General features: G+C 34.7%; 1 protein-coding gene across 7 annotated transcripts in view; it reads left to right on the top strand.

Annotated features, from left to right (window-relative positions):
• The window catches only part of PMS1 (PMS1 homolog 1, mismatch repair system component), a 95,350-nt gene that overhangs the window by 16,008 nt on the left and 62,416 nt on the right, over positions 1-16,926 (top strand). For all 7 annotated transcript variants that reach the window (XM_019462016.2, XM_019461998.2, XM_019462032.2 and 4 more), the window contains 2 exons: positions 1,667-1,849; positions 11,976-12,078. In XM_019462016.2, the coding sequence (XP_019317561.1) occupies positions 1,667-1,849; positions 11,976-12,078 (286 nt within the window). The remainder of the gene's footprint in view (positions 1-1,666; positions 1,850-11,975; positions 12,079-16,926) is intronic.

Here is a 16,926-nt window from a genome sequence, read left to right as displayed (position 1 = left end):
ACCCCTAATTCTTGTGTTCAAGGGTCAACGTATTGTAACCTTTATAAACATGGAAAATATTTATTAAACCCAAAGAAAGGCAATTTATGTTTTTTAAGGTATTTTGTATACTATAGTGACTGATTCTGATTAGAATACAATTGATAATAAATAGGATTAGATAATTATATTTGACATATTTCACTCCTGAATCTTAGGCAGACATACTTTGTTCTTAAAGCTCTCTGGAAGAAAAGCACGTTTTAAAAGTAGTGTTAGGCAGCCTACAGAAGTCTTCTGATAAAAGTAAAGTACACATTTTTATCTGGCTGTATATTTTAGTATCTTGATATTTACCAGTTTCTGCTTTGTAGAGTTTTAAAATAAATGACTGTGTTGCTGTACATGATAAGACTTGTTTTATTATGATTTCATACAATAATAACTATCCTGACTAGGAATGTTTTCATAATTAAAGTTGATCTTATTTTAAAAATTTAAACAGATCTTTGTATTATTTTACTCACATGTCTGGAGTTGTATTTGTATTGCAAGATTAGTTTTCTGTAGTTAATGATTTTTCTATAAAATGAAGCAGCCAAACTGTTTCTAGGATGTTAATTGTGGATTGAGAGAGATGAGGAACTAATTCTTAAGGGTCTCCCTCCAACACCTGACATCTAATTTACCTAAAAAGTACTTACACAGTATTACTTAAATTCAGGTTATTAAAAAACTGTATTATTTTAAAATACTAGAGTGATTGTAATTGCAGGAAGATCTCTATAGGGATTTAGATTTTGTTTTTGAACCTTTTTTTAAATGTTTATTTTAATTTATTTTGAGAGGGGGTGGGGGGCAGAGAAAGGGAGAGAGACAGAATCCCGAGTTGCTGCATCATGGGGCTCGAACTTGCAAACTGAAATCATGACCTGAGCTGAGATCAAGAGTCATACACTTAACCAGCTGAGCCACTCAGGTGTCCCTAGATTTTGTTTTTGTTATGTATGCATACTTTTAGTATTAGCCTACAAATACTAACCTATGAATTGAGTTGGGGTTTTTTTCCTCATTTTTCAAGTAAAGAACTCACAGAGATTGCCAAATTTAATGTATTTTCTCAGCATTTTTCTGTTCAGTGACTATTTGCAAAAAGAACTTTAGAAAGTTATACTAAATATTTAAAATTCTTATGAAAGCAGTAAATAGTTAAAGGGAGAAAGTATTGAAAAGTATTAAAAGGTTGAATAAGGATAATTGCTAGACTCTTGGTGGGTAGAATCAGCTGCTGTTTTTGAAGGTGATAGTATTCAGTTTTGTTTTTTTGAGAGATTATATATGCAAAAGCATATATAATTTAGTAGAATTTTCTTAGTCAAGTTTAAATGTAAATTTAAACACAAACATCCAATGGTGCTGAAATACTTCAAGGGAACTGACTTCTTTATTTTACAATTAGACTGACTTCTTTATTTTACAATTGAATCTGAGTTCAGGGAAAACAAGGGGCTTCCCCATTGTACCATAGTTAGGAATTGATAGAGTTAACAATTTGAACTCTTACTTTCTTAATATTAAGATTCCACAAAAGGTAAATAAATGACACAACTGTTTCTCTTATGTTGCTTTCTGTTTCTGTGACAACAGTTTACTGTATGTACTAAAAGTATTCTTTAACTTTTTATAGGAGAACTATGGATTTGATAAAATTGAGGTGCGAGACAATGGTGAGGGTATCAAGGCCACTGATGCACCTGTAATGGCAATGAAATACTACACTTCAAAAATAAATAGTCATGAAGATCTTGAAAATTTGACAACTTACGGTTTTCGTGGAGAAGCATTGGGGTCAATTTGTTGTGTAGCTGAGGTAAGGTAATTTATATTGACTTTTTTAGTGATTTCACACTCAGAATGGTAGCATTAAGAGAAAACTAACCCAGGATTTGGCAGAGTGTAGTTTTTTTTTATTGTAGTAGAATATACATAACATAAAATTTACCATTTAAGCCATTTTTAAGTGTACAGTTCAGTGATTTTAAGCATGTGTAGCCATCATTGCCATCCATTTCCAGAACTTTGACATCACTCCAAACTAAAACTCTGTGCCCATTTAATGGTTAGTCCCCATTGTCCTTCTCCACCTCCAATCCCTTGTAACCACTATCCTACTTTCTGTCTCCATGAATTTGACTAATGGAGTCATATAATATTTGACCTTTTGTGTCTGGCTTATTTCATTTAGCAAAATGTCTTCTACATCTTATAACATGTATTGGAATTTTATTTCTTCTTAAGGCTGAATGATCCTCTGTGGTATGTTTAAATCATGTTTTTGTTTATCCTTTTATTTGTTGATGGACATTTGGGTTATTTCCACCTTTTGGCCATTGTGAATAATGCTACTGTGAATGTGGGTGTGCAAATGTCTGTTGAAGTCCCTGCTTTCACTTCTTTTGAGTAAAAATCCAGAAGTGGAATTGCTGTATCATGGTAATTCTGTCTGATCTTTTGAGGAAAGGCAAAGTGTGTTTTGCAACGTTAATATTTTGTTTTAAGTTTATTTATTTTGAGAGAGAGCACATGTGCGAGTAGACGAGGGGCAGAGAGAGAAATCTAAGCAGGGCTCGAATTCATGAACTGTGAGATCGTGACCTGAGCTGAAATCCAGAGTCAGACGCTTAACGGACTGAGCCACCCAGGAAGTACTACAATGTTAATGTTTATAAAAAGAAAAAGTACTTTAATGACCCATTAACTTTGAAAAAATGTATTAAAATTAAACCACTATCTTAATTATAAGCTCTTCTTAGAGATTTTACTGTAGTAAAGTTCATTGTGAATCTCTAAGAGTGGTGGCTTTATAGTAGTTACATTTCCCTATGCGTACTTGACTATGAAATCCTTTTATTGGTGAGCATTTCACTGTTTTGTTGTTATTGTACTGTGGAACCCACTCTGGAAATACCTCTCTAGTAAATACAGATAGATTGATTCTAGAGATGTGAATTGACTTGTTCTAAACCCTAGCTAATCAGAGGCAGACTGGATCCCAGGACTTTGCTCTCCTGATCCTGGTTGGGTGCTTTCAATGTTGGTAACCCCTCATTTCAGTGCCTTAGCAACTTGTTTGCGTAGTACCATTTATACTTCTCTGCCTCTGCACTAGATTTCATAACTAGTTTGTGGCAAAACCTATCTAAAACTTTGATTTGTTCATTTCCATGTGTCTCACTTACATTTGATCACACTACTCTGTACTAGGTTCTTTGTGCTCTACTGTTACTCTGTATGTCAGGCTCTGTTTTATAGTGTGATGGTATGTTTCCCATGTGTGCTCACTGGCTGTGTATCCCTCCATTTGTGCTTTGGCTTGTAGACTCTATTTGGGTGAGAATGCTCAGGTACAATTAAATGATAGGACTTTGTACCTCTTGTCCCAGAAAAGTGTCATGTATATGAGATAATGTTGCTCTCTTGTCATCCATTCTTTGGGCATCTGTTAGGTAGCCAGCCTCATCTCCCTGGCAGTCATATAATCTCCATGCTTATTGTGGTCTTCCCTTTTTCCTTTTGCCCTTAGAGTGCTGGCATAGTGTAGATTTTCTCCATTTTTTTATGAAGAGTCCCAGCACAGTATCTACTTTTCTCTTTGACTTTGGGGCTCTGTAAAGTGATACCTAACTAACAAAGAAAAATTGTGGGTAGAGGACAAGGTAGAGTTTAAAGTGGGAGAGTTTACTCTTCTAGTACTAGGGGTAAGACTAGGGGCCCTTGTGTGTTAGAATCTAGATGTTCACACATTGGTAGAGGAGAAAAGGCCTTGTCCTTCCTTACGTGCATTCTGCTTAAAACCTTTATCCAAAACACTTTATTTAGAGTTCACTGAGTCTCCAAATATATTTTAGGGAAGAGCAACTAGAGGGTACAACTAACTGGACATTGCCCTTCTTCCTCCCTAGAGACTGTATCTGGGAACCTATAGCCCTGGGATCTTGTAGAAAGTGTTTGTTTCTAGAATGGGGTCAGATTTGTATCGGGGAACCTCTCAAACTCCCAGTACTAGCACATACTATTGTTTGAGCTTTTGGTAGCTATTTTAGAAATCATACAATTTATTTGAAAACATAATTATTTGATTTTTTAGCTGTTGTCCAAACGTGGTAGTCTTTAAGGTGTATTTTGGCAGAGTATTGTTGAATAATATACAGCTTTTCTGGGTTTTTAAAAATTAATTGATTTTTTTGAGTATAGCTGATGACATTAGTTTCGGGTATGCAGCATAGTGATTTGACAAGTTTATAAATCATGTTGTCTTCACTACAACTATAGCTAACATGTCTTAATATATCGCTATTACAGTATCATTGACTATATTCCTTATGCTGTGCCTTTTATTCCCCATGACTTAATCATTCCATAATCGAAAGCCATTATCTCCTTTCACTCAGAGGTGGAATCTAAGGGATAAAAAAACCCACAAATGAATAAACAGAAAAAAAAGGCATTTCTGTATTTCCTATAAGATATATATAACTTTTTAGAACTGAAATTGGTTATTATCAGCTTTGTCTACTAGGTGGCAGCACTATACTTAGTCTTTTAAAATACATGGTAATAAGCCATATGATTTACTCAAATCTTTACTGTAGTTCTGATTTTAAATGGCAGTCTTGCAAGTCTGTATCCAGTGGTGTTCTCTATTTTGTTTCTTTTTTTGATGACTTAGGCCCACTTGATATCCAAGTTTGTCATTTTGTCTTTTGTTTCATTTTTGATGCATTTTAATGCCTTGAGTATAAATACTTGAAGTAATTTGTATACCAAAATTACAAGAGAAATAAAGGAATTGTCCAACTATCAGCATAATCTAAAACTAAACTTTTTAAAAATTATATTCAGTTTACACATTGTAATGTCAGGTGTTTATTTTATAGAATATTAACAGCATTTTATGTAAATCTCTTTTCTTGTAAATCTTTGGGAAACCCTCACATAGGTATGTGTGTGTATTTTACATACTCCAGGGCAAAGTATATACTATGATCAGCACCCCTGAAGGTTCTCTCATTCCCTGTCCCAGTTAGTATTTCTCAGAGGTAATAGTTGTTATGACCTCTGTCAACAAAGATTAGTTCTACCTGTTCTTGAACTTGATCTAAATGAAATCTTACAGTATATATTATTTTGTCACAGATGTTTTGATGATGATTTGAGCTTGTTTCTGAAAGCCAAAGCATCACCAAAAAATCTAGAACTGGAAGGGATCTTGGTAGTAGTAGTGGCCCCTGGTTCACTGGCAGATCCCCCATGACAGGACTGAAAACTCACCCCTCTAGCTGCCAAGCATTGGTAACTGAATGCTCAAAGCTGTGTCTCTCTCTGGCGATTGCCCTTACCTCATTTGTACAGCGGTAACTTACCCATATTGTGCAGGGCAACCTGCATCCAGTGACTGACTAATGAGGGGTTATAAAGATTCTATTCCAATTTAGAACAACTCTGCCATGCTATCTCTGGTCCAGAGTGGCTACCCGCCCCCCCCCCCCCCCCCCCCCCCCAGCTCCCATCAGGGTCAGCCAAGTCCTTGTTTGTGACTACAGAGCCCCACTTCTTTTTCTGTCCTGCCCTCACAGCTGATCATCTCTGGAGCACCCCCAGTGAACTTCCTGCTCACTAGTCTCTGTCTCAGTCTGCTTCATGAGTAGCCACCCTAAAATGTAGGTCTTCTGTGGATCTGTCTTCTCATATTATTGATAAGGAAACTGAGGTCTTATGTAGCCAAATGCTAGGTCTTCTTACTCCAACTTCAAAATATAGTCTAATAATCAGTCAGTTACTGTTTCATTGTGTGTTGTTTGCAGGGTGCTTTGCTAAGTAGTTCACTTTAGAAGAACTGTGCACAGTGCAGTAAATGGAATATGAAAATTGTGACCTATTTAGGGACATATAATGTGTCCATGGCAAAGCCAAGAATTCATTTCCAATATCATGTCTCCCAGTACTGAATTTTCCACAGTAGGTCATGCTTCCGTCTTACTAGCATGGTTAGAGAGGTATCTATTAGTTTAAAATTACTTCATATTAAAATAATAAATATATCCAGGCCTGCAGTGGTAGGCTCAGTAGATGGTCTCAAGGAGTAGTCAAGTTGAAACTTACGTGAAAGGATTCTGAACAGTATTTCAGAAATACAGAAAGTAATATATGCTTGTTAAGGTCAATTAGATTTAAAAAATTGTTATTCAGGATTTATTGTTATTAATTATTAATGAGTGCTTCTTGGAGAAAAAAGCTTACTTTTTAAATGTAATGAGTATTCTTTACCACTCAGAAAGAATTGAAGTTTTATGTATAGAAGTTGCATGTTTATTTTTAAAGGCTCCAATTTATTTTGAAAATCTTTGGACAGAGATTATAGTTACATAATAAAAATTAGCAATTTGGTTATTTTATCTGCCAGATTAACTGATGCAGACAATTTTAAAGTAATAAAGATGTAAATTATCTCAGGCTCAGTAGATTGATAATTTGTATCTGGAATATAGTTTTGTCACACTATTAAATGGCCATCACCGAAAATTCTGATTGTTGAAAGTATTCTTATTAAAGATGTTAATAATTTTAGTTACAAAAACAAAATTAAGTAGGTTTTTAGCAAAATTGGAGGAATTTAAAACATATTCTATATTCTTTATTGACACACTTTAAAAGAATGGGCAGTTTTCCTAATTTGTCAATTTTATTTTTTTTTTAATTTTTTTTTTTTTTTTTTTTTACGTTTATTTTTGAGACAGAGAGAGACAGAGCATGAACGGGGGAGGGGCAGACAGAGAGGGAGACACAGAATCGGAAGCAGGCTCCAGGCTCTGAGCCATCAGCCCAGAGCCCGACGCGGGACTCGAACTCACGGTCTGTGAGATCATGACCTGAGCTGAAGTCGGACGCTTAACCGACCAAGCCACCCAGGCGCCCCCTAATTTGTCAATTTTAAAATGACTTCCAGTCTTAGAATTAAACAGTCCAAAGGAGTAAACCATTGTTTTTATACCTTTAGAGTATCCTGTTGGCATTTAAAAATGTAATTACGCTTGATAAATCCATGATGAATGTATCAGGTACTGACACAAATTGATACGGTTTTCTTTAAAATCTTGAAATTTATTGTTGTTTGTAGAGCAATAATTTGGAGATACTTGTTTTCTTCAGTGTTAAATTCCTGGTACCGATTAAAAAAGCATACTGACTAAAATGAGCTAGAGGTAGTGAAAATTCTGTTTTGAGCTGTTCATAAAATTTTTTGTGAAGACTTTATATATATTCTTATCACATAATAAAACACATAATAAAAGATTTTATTTCTTTTTAGGTAGATATTTTATATATTTATTAAAAAATGATCTTTTTCCTTTCCAGAGAAATGTTTAAGAAAGTTATACATTTTTTGAACCGGATTTTAAGTGGAGGCTAAGTTACACTTCAGTTTTAGGAGAAATACAGAACAGTTTTGTTTTCTTAAAATCAAAACAAACTCAATGAAAAGTCAGAACCCTAATTCTCAAGTGTTTGCATAAGAGACTTGGCCAAAGGCATAAAGCAGGTTAACTTTTCTGAGAGTCGTGTGAGGATAATGATTTGAGAGTCAATTGAAATAATACCTATTAAAGTATCTTTAATACGGTCATGTGCCATACAAATGAAAGTTACTTTCAGTCTGGACTTGAATGTGAAAAGTAGTATGTACCTTTATCATAAAGTTGATAATATCATCATACTTGCTCATTTTCTTGTTGACAAGCAGTATTTCACCCTTTCAAAGTTTATGCAGACAACTCAACATTTTTGGGAAATCCTTTCTAAAGTTTAACAGACATTCCTACATAAATTCCTTCTATTTCTCACAAAAGGTCTTTATTCTGTAGCCTAAGTTCATTATTTTCTCTTGTTTATCCCTCCGAAGAACTAACAGAGGTGCCATAACCACTAATGTTTATGGATTCATTCCTCCATTTTTTAATTAGTTACAATGTGCTGGGTATTACTCTGATCTACCAAGTTTATTTTACACAATTTTGTGATGAGATGACATCATGTGTGGGTTTGTTTTTTAAAATTTCATTAAACCTCCATGGCTCAAAAGGGGCAGAATGAGAAGCTATGTCATTCTGTTTTAAAGATGAAGGTTGGGACTTCCTTAATTGTGGGCCCCCATAGCTGTAAAAAGGTAGGAGGAAGCTGCTAGCATCATTTTGATGTTTTCTGCCTCCTGTTCCACAGTGTAGATAGAGTACGTTTCATGTTCTTTAGAGCCATGGTGACAGAGCTGTAATTAAAATAGGCACAGGAACTTTTGAAGAGTAGGGTAGGTATCCTGCTTTCTAAAGTGTAGCCTCCTCACAGGTAATAGAACTCTGTTCTAAGGAGAAAAGCCAGGGCCAAGATTTTCCTATTGCTAGTCTCCCTCAGTGAAGTATCTGGGAGAAGGTTATGAAGTCAGAGCTCTTATATTAGTGTACAACTATGCATAGGCAGGCAGACTCACAGAAAGAAAGACATTTCAGTGATCCAGGCAAAATTGATATTTCAGCTGAATCATGACCATTTACCTTAGTTTTCAGACTCCTGTGTCTGTGCCAAGGTGTTCATCCAAAAATCAGCAAAAAATAAAAATAAAAAATAGGAACAAACTTTAACATAATTGTCTTAAATGAATTTTTGTCAAGAAAGGTTTTTTTGCATGAATTGACAGGATGTATCCTAAAGTTTTAATTGAGTTTTATCTAAAACATTGAGAAAACTTATGCTTATCTAAAGTTTAGATGCTTTTATGAATTCTGTGAATTTTAACTTTGTATTAGTATTATATGATTTTTGAAACTCAGTAACTAGACCAAAAAGACAGTTTTTCATAACTGATAGCCAATATAATCTGTAAGGTTCTCTGAGAACTCTTAAAACTTTACCTTTTAAAATAAACTTCTCCTTTTAAAATTCTTTAAATAAATTTTAGTTCTTCCCTTGACACCACTATATTCATTCTGCCATAGTTCATTAGTGTCTCTAGTAAGAAGCACAAGTAAAAATTTGTAATATTAGAGATGCATCTGATGGTGGAGTTACTGCAGGTTCAAATATGTTAACTGCTGCAGAGCTAACACATTCTAAGCCTGTGCCTGGTCCAAAAAAAGGTTTGCTGTCCAGGACACAGGGTCATATGAAATGAACTCTTGAAATACAGTTCCTTCCTCTGAGGAGCACATTGTATTTAACGAATTTGTGAAACATGCTAACCTGTGTTGTCCTTCACTGTCTTTAGCAGTGAATTGTGAAGCATTTCCTATCAAGATAAATTTTCACAGTACCCTTACACATTCTAATTCAAAAAAATTAATATTGGAAAACAATAGTGTATTTTTTTTTTACTTTAATACAAATGTTACATTTATGACCAGTAAGGTCCTATTTTACTTTTTAGCACATCAGTTTATTCATCTAAGTTGGGGTATTTTGCTATTAACTAATATGTTTAAAGGATGAACAAGTTAATATTTATAAAATGCTTTGAAAGTAGTTAAAACAAAAATCCATATAACCTTGTGGAGTATTAGTATCATTTTCATCTTATCATTGCACTTCCTTAAAGATGATAGAGTAATCATTTATTCAGGACCATCTAACAAGCCACTGGCTTAATTAGTACTAGAACTCAGAGTTCTAGGACTACTTTTGCTTAATAACACCAACTTTAGGTCAGGTGGCTAGCTCTTTGGAGAATAGAAATAGAATTCAGTTGACCTTGGCATTTTTGAAAAATGGTTAAATGTAGAATTGTTTTTACAGGGACAATCATAGAGTAATTAAATTAAGAGACAGGAAAGAAATTTTCTGTACTCTTTGTTTTTAAACAGAGTTTATTAGAGAAAATCACTACTGGACAAAATAGAGTTGGGGATGTAGCAGGGAAGATTAAAATTGGTTATCAGGAAAACTTTTAAAGTTATACAACTTTTGAACCACGAAATATAATTTTGGAAGAAGTAGAAGAATCACTTAAGGTTATACAGAGGCTCACAACTTTGATTTAGGTGTATGTTTTTGGAAAACAGCTTAAGGCAGTGCTTCTGGTAAGGAATTTTATGGACATTACCCTTAGAGTCTAATAGATTCTAATATTGTGAGCTAGAGAAGCTGTGTGTGTGTGTGTGTGTGTGTGTGTGTGTGTGTGTGTGTGTGTGTGTTTGTGCACGTAATGGTGACTCTGCTATTCCCTGCCTGGTATCTACATGTTTTATAGCCATATGGCCTGCTGTAAATTAGTGCATGTTTAGGGCAGGGTGTCAGAACCATCAAATCCAATGTAGATCCAACTGGACCTAGATGAGTTCCAGCAGTGGAGCTGGATCTTTGTGGCTTCTTTCTTAAATATAAGTTTCAGATAACTCTCCTGAGTTCACAGATGGCCAAGAAAGATTGCTCCCAATTTTGGATCATTATTGCTCACAAAAAGTGTAAGGAGGGCATCCTTTTCTGAATCCATTGTGCTTTCCTGAAGAAATATGCCCACTCCCTGCCTGTTATTTTCTGACAGTGGAATGGTTTTCTATTGTCATGCTCTCCCACTAATCTCACAGAGTAGGTAAACAGAAAGCCAAGGGTGAGGGTAGCTCAGAAGAATGCAGACATTCTTAAATTTATATTTATGTGACTATAACACCTTAGGAAATATTTTCATGCTCAGTGAAATCCTTTCTTACACATAAATGTCTTAGTGCTAATATCTTCTTCATTTAACAAAAAAATTACATTTAAATAGTTCAGGTTTTAAGCATTTAAACTACATTTAAATTACATTTAAATAGCTTGGTTTTAAGAAAAAATTGTCCACAAATATACGTGTGTATGATTTATATTTTTTTATTCTTTTGAACCATTACCTTGAAATACAGAAGTGCAGTTTTATACAGATTATAAAAAGAACGATCATTTTACAAAAGGCTTTTTCACATTACCAACAAATTTATGGAAATTGTCTTTTAAAAAGCAAGTTTCCCAGAGTGCCTGGGTAGCTCAGTCATTTGAGCGTTCGACTCCTCATTTTGGCTCAGGTCATGATCTCACGGTTTGTGAAATTGAACCCTGCATTGGGCTCTGCACTGACAGTGCAGAGCCTGCTTGGGATTCTTTCCCTCCCTCTCTTTCTGCCCCTCCCTTGCTCGTGTGCTCTCTCTCTCCCTCTCAAAGTAAATAAACAAAAAGAAGTTTCCCTAATGCAGTTACAGTATTTGATTTTACAGATGTAAGTCATATAATACAAATAGCCATTTCAGTCATATATACAAATAACCAGTACATTTCAGATGTATAGATTTGTGTATGAGTATTTTAGTTAAAGTTAAATACTCAAAAATCACTAATTTGCCACATAAAAAATATAAAGTAGCCTACTATTTAAAAAAAAATTTTTTTTTTAATGTTTATTTTTGAGAGAGATAGAGACAGAATGGGAGCAGGAGAGGGGCAGAGAGAAAGGGAGACACAGAATCTGAAGCAGGCTCCAGGCTTTGAACTGTCAGCACAGAGCCTGACGCAGGGCTCGAACTCCCAAACCTTGAGATCATGATCTGAGCTGAAGTCGGATGCTTAATCGACTGAGCCACCCAGGCGCCCCTAACTTTAATTTTTCTTTTTTTTAATTTTAAAGAGGGAGAGGGAGACTGCAAGTGCAAGCAGGGGAGAGGGGCAGAGGGAGAAAGAGAGCTGGAATCTTCAGCAGGCTCCACACTGAGTATGGAGCCCAACATGGGGCTCGATCTCACAAACTGAGATCATGACCTGAGCTGAAATCAAGAGTTAGATGCTTAACCAACTGAGCCACTCAGGTGCCCCAAACTTTTTTTCAATCTTAAGTAAATGTATAATCATTTTAAATTTAATTTGATAATGAGTCCACTGCAAAATCTAAAATCATAATTTTATTAGTTTTTTTTATATTCCAGGTTTTGATTACAACAAGGACAGCTTCTGATAATTTTAGCACCCAGTATGTTTTGGATGGCAGCGGCCACATAATTTCTCAAAAACCTTCACATCTTGGTCAAGGTAAGAGAGTAGCTTTGTAGTTTTGCCTTTTCTTTCTTGTTTATTTTGTTTTTTTCTTGTTTATTTTTTTAAAAATTGTTACACCTCAAAATCAGATGCATTACTTCAGGTTTGCTCATGATAAAGGGTAGTTAACTTCCAAGTGAATATTCAACCCCTACTTTAGTCACCAATCTCTTAAATACTTAGTTTTCTAAAGAGAGACTGTTAAAAGACTATGGAGAGTATAGACATTTTAACAGTATTTGTTCTTCCAATCTTGAGTATGGAATGTTTTGCTATTTCTTTGTGTCTTCTTTAATTTCTTTCATAAGCTTTCTATAGTTTTCAGTATACAGATCTTTTATGTCTTTGGTTAGGTTTATTCCTGGGTATCTTATTGTTTTTGGTGCAGTTGTAAATGGGATCAATTCCTTGATTCCTTTTTCTGATGCTTTATTATTGGTATATAGAAATGTAATCGATTTCTGCACGTTGATCTTATATCCTATGACTTTACTGAATTCACGTATCAGTTCTAGCAATTTTTTGGTGGAGTCTTTTGGGTTATCCATATAGAGTATCATGTCATCTGTTAAGAGTGAAAGTTTGACTTCTTTTTCAGCTTGTATGCCTTTTATTTCTTTCTGTTGTCTGATTGCTGAGGCTAGGGCTCACAGTACTGTGTTGAACAACAGTGGTGAGAATGGACATCCCTGTTGTGTTCCTGACCTTAGGGGGAAAGCTCTCAGGTTTTTCCCCATTGAGGATGATATTAGCTGTGGAACAAACTGAGGATTGCTGGAGGGGAGGTGTTTGATAAGATGGGCTAAATGGGTGATGGACTTTAAGAAGGGCATTTGTGGGGCGCCTGGGTGGCGCAGTCGGTTAAGCGTCCGACTTCAGCCAGGTCACGATCTCGCGGTCCGTGAGTTCGAGCCCCGCGTCAGGCTCTGGGCTGATGGCTCGGAGCCTGGAGCCTGTTTCCGATTCTGTGTCTCCCTCTCTCTCTGCCCCTCCCCCGTTCATGCTCTGTCTCTCTCTGTCCCAAAAATAAATTAAAAAAAACGTTGAAAAAAAAAATTAAAAAAAAAAAAAAAAAAAAAAAAGAAGGGCATTTGTTGGGATGAGCACTGAGTATTATATGTAAAAGATGAATCACTGGGTTCTCCTGAAACCAATACTACACTGTATACTAACTAACTTGAATTTAAATAAATTAATTTTTAAAAACAGACTATGGACAAAAACATGGATTAGTTACTCTTCTGTTAAAACTGTAAGAGCAATTATTTTGCTTGTTGGATCACTTAGTGTCCTCTTAATATGTGAAGGATATTTTATTGAAATGCCTAAAACATTATTGATTTGGTAATTGTAATATACCATATAATTAAGATTCTATGATTAAATAATTAAAATATATCTGTTCATGGAAAACTTGAAATGTATGTGCAAATAAATAGAATAATGTACCCATCACTCAGTTGCAACAACTCTTAGCTCATTGCTAATGTTACTTCATCTAATAATATTGCTCTATTAATTATTATTACAGTTCTTTCGTGTTTTATACACTTAAGTAATTTTATTACATTTTAGTTGACATCTTATGTTTTTATGTTCCTTTACTGTCCACTTACAACAAAAAAGAAAAGCTCTTCAGGCTTGAGTTTCATGTATCTCCTTTAATTGTTTCCATACCGCTAACTTCCGGTAATGAGTGTTTAAAGTTGAGAGAATGTTGAAGGTATGACCTCTTTAGTCATGTTCAAAAGAATTATTTGATCTGAAAGGATTTGTTGCTGTTTGCCCTTCTTTTCCAATTGAATTATAAATTCATTTTTTAATTTTGTGGTCCCTCATTGTAATTTATTGAAGTACTATATTTTTTCTTTAGTTTCTTCCCTCTAATTTTAATATTAAATTATTAGATCTATCTTTTTTTTTTTTTTTTTAATTTTTTTTTAACGTTTATTTATTTTTGAGACAGAGAGAGACAGAGCATGAACGGGGGAGGGTCAGAAAGAGGGAGACACAGAATCTGAAACAGGCCCCAGGCTCTGAGCTGTCAGCACAGAGCCCGACGCGGGGCTTGAACTCACGGACCGCGAGATCATGACCTGAGCCAAAGTCGGACGCTTAACCGACCGAGCCACCCAGGTGCCCCTAGATCTATCTTTTTAATAATTACCATCTTTTTTCATTAAAATATATTTATTATGTCTTAATACTGATACCAAATTCACTTTTTCTCTTATTTTTTAATCTCCAAATTGCTGATTAATTTGCATATTAAGAATTTATATTTTTATATCCACACAAAGGAAAGAGTCAGTTGGAACTTCTAAGAAAACACTTTTTTTTGGCATTTACTCAGTTAATAAAAATGAGCTCATCTTGTAGCTGTTTAATTTGATGTATGATAATATTGTACATATTTTACTTAAAAATAATAGACTGTGATTCTTTTTCTTTTTTATGTACTGAAGGTTACAAAGGAGAAGGCTTTTTTTTTTTTTTAGTATAGTCCCTTTCCAGAAATGTTCTGACCCCAATTCTGAGGAGTTCAAATTAGGAGGCCATTAGGACATATTTGGGTGGCTCTCCAGTAGAGTACTTTGAAGTAATCTAGTCACCTTATAAAACTTAAATGTATTTATTTTTATCTTAGTAGTAGCCAGTCTAATCTGGATGGCCTGTTGCTCTGCATCACTCATACTTCTCATGCTTTTCTGTGTTCATCACCATGGGAACTATGAAATAGCAATACTTAAATATGGAATCCTTCTGATCTCTGCCCATTTGTTGATTGATTTTTCTTTTCTTGCTGACCCAAGTCTTCTACTTTGAGTGAGACTAGGTATGCATATTAAGGAACTTCTGTAGTCAGTAAATGAACCTTATTTTCTTTAGCATATTCCTTTTATCTTAAGAAACAACATACTTGGAAGGTCAGTAGTTGTGAAACTAGTAATTGCCTTTCATGATACATTTTTATCTCCTAGTTATAGTTGGTTGGCTAGGAAAACAACAAAGAATCAAGCTCTTACTTTTAAATTTCTGTAGATGGACATATTATAGAAATCTACAAGCACTTTTAAAAGCTTTTTACATTTATATTGCCTTAGTGCTGATAGTTTTTGAGTGATTGGATCACAGACTCACATTTCACTACCAGCTGTCATTCAACTTCCATTTAAATATTTTCTGTGTAAGATAAAACTACAGTACAACCATCCTAATTAGTACCTGTGCATTTAGGGTTCTTGTAGATAAATTTCTGCAGTGGTGTGAACATCCTTGCTTCACAGTTACTCTTCATATCATCTGATCAGAAGATGACACCTAACTGTAGGTGCAAAATCTTTTTTTAGACACTGGAAAATTTGTTACCCCTTTAATTTTTTTTTTTTTTTTAACATTTATTCATTTTTGAGAGAGAGACAGAGTGTGAGTAGGGGAGGGGCCCAGAGAAAGGGAGACAAAGGATCTGAAGTAGCTCCAGGCTCCGAGCTGTCAGCACAGAGCTGGACATGGGGCTGGAACTCAGTGAGATCATGACCTGAGCTGAAGTCAGACGCTTAACCAACTGAGCCACCCAGGCACCCCTGTTACCCCTTTAAAAACCATATTTAAGATGTTTAAAAATAGTTTACTGGAGATTTCAATTCTGGTTTTTCTGGGTGTAGGTATTCGTTTTGTGGATTAATTTAGCCCTTTAAAATGATGTATGTGCTTAATAGCGTGTCATTTTAAATTACCCTTCTGTTCACTTCTGTTTTAAGACACTTAAAAATTTATAAGAAATGTAAAAATAATTTTAAATTATCTTACAATAACTTACTAAATTATTTGTTGTAATCATATCTTTTTTCTGTTATTACTTCCATTTCCTTTACCCTAGATAATCAGTAGTAAGCTTTCTAAATTGATTTACCCTCCTGGCAAATTCTTTTAACATATCCTAGTACTTCTGCCGTAGGAATTTCTCAGGTATCAAAAATAGTATATTTAAAGTACTCTGATCAGGGTCATTCCTTTCCTTACCCTGTTACTAGAGTAGAGCATCGTGTTCTTTGTAAATCCCTGTTAAGTATGATTGTGCATGCATCGGAAGATTTTTTTCATCTTGAGACTGAAACTTCATTCATTAAATAGTTTTTAAAAAGTTTGATATATTCAAGCAACCATACCTCTTTACATTAGGAATATAAATAGCTAGCTGCCTTTATAAGTGGCATAACATAGGGTCATGTAAAAATATAACAGGGAACATATTATAGGATTGCAGTTTAATTCTGGTGTTTGTAGAATGTGCTAAAGTTAGAGAGCTGAGCAGTTCTCTTGTAAAATATGATAGTATACTAGGGCCTCCTCCCTATTGGCCAATATTACTTGGTACTTTTTTTAAGGATACACATTTCATTTAGAATCAACATAGTTTTCCATCATTAAGTTTTATTCAAACATATATAATTCTTGGCTTATTGTTAAATCTCAGTTTGCTCTAAGAGAACATTTTTAACTGCTGAAGCAATAATTTATCAGTTAATATATGGATTAATTATAGTGTGGTCTTTCACGTATAACATATTTAAAAATCAACAAGTACCTTTTCGTACATTTGTATTTTGCTTTATTGATTTCTGCCTGCCTTCCTTCTCACTATCTGTCCACAGATACACAGATATACCCAGATATACTGTCACCACAGCTACAGTACATGCTATTATATTTGTCACAGGCTAGTGGAGAACACAGATGAGTTAAAGGAACTCACAGAGTAGTGGAGAACACAGATGACTAAGTAATGACAGTAAAAAGAAGCCACCAGCTGTCTAGAGGAAGGTTAGGGAGTTTTTCAGA

Source organism: Panthera pardus, unplaced genomic scaffold (assembly GCF_024362965.1).
Source record: "Panthera pardus isolate Hobbes unplaced genomic scaffold, ASM2436296v1 HiC_scaffold_10, whole genome shotgun sequence".
Classification (NCBI taxonomy): domain Eukaryota; kingdom Metazoa; phylum Chordata; class Mammalia; order Carnivora; family Felidae; genus Panthera; species Panthera pardus.
Note: the sequence above shows the minus strand (reverse complement) of the source record. Positions and strands in the feature narration are given on the sequence as shown.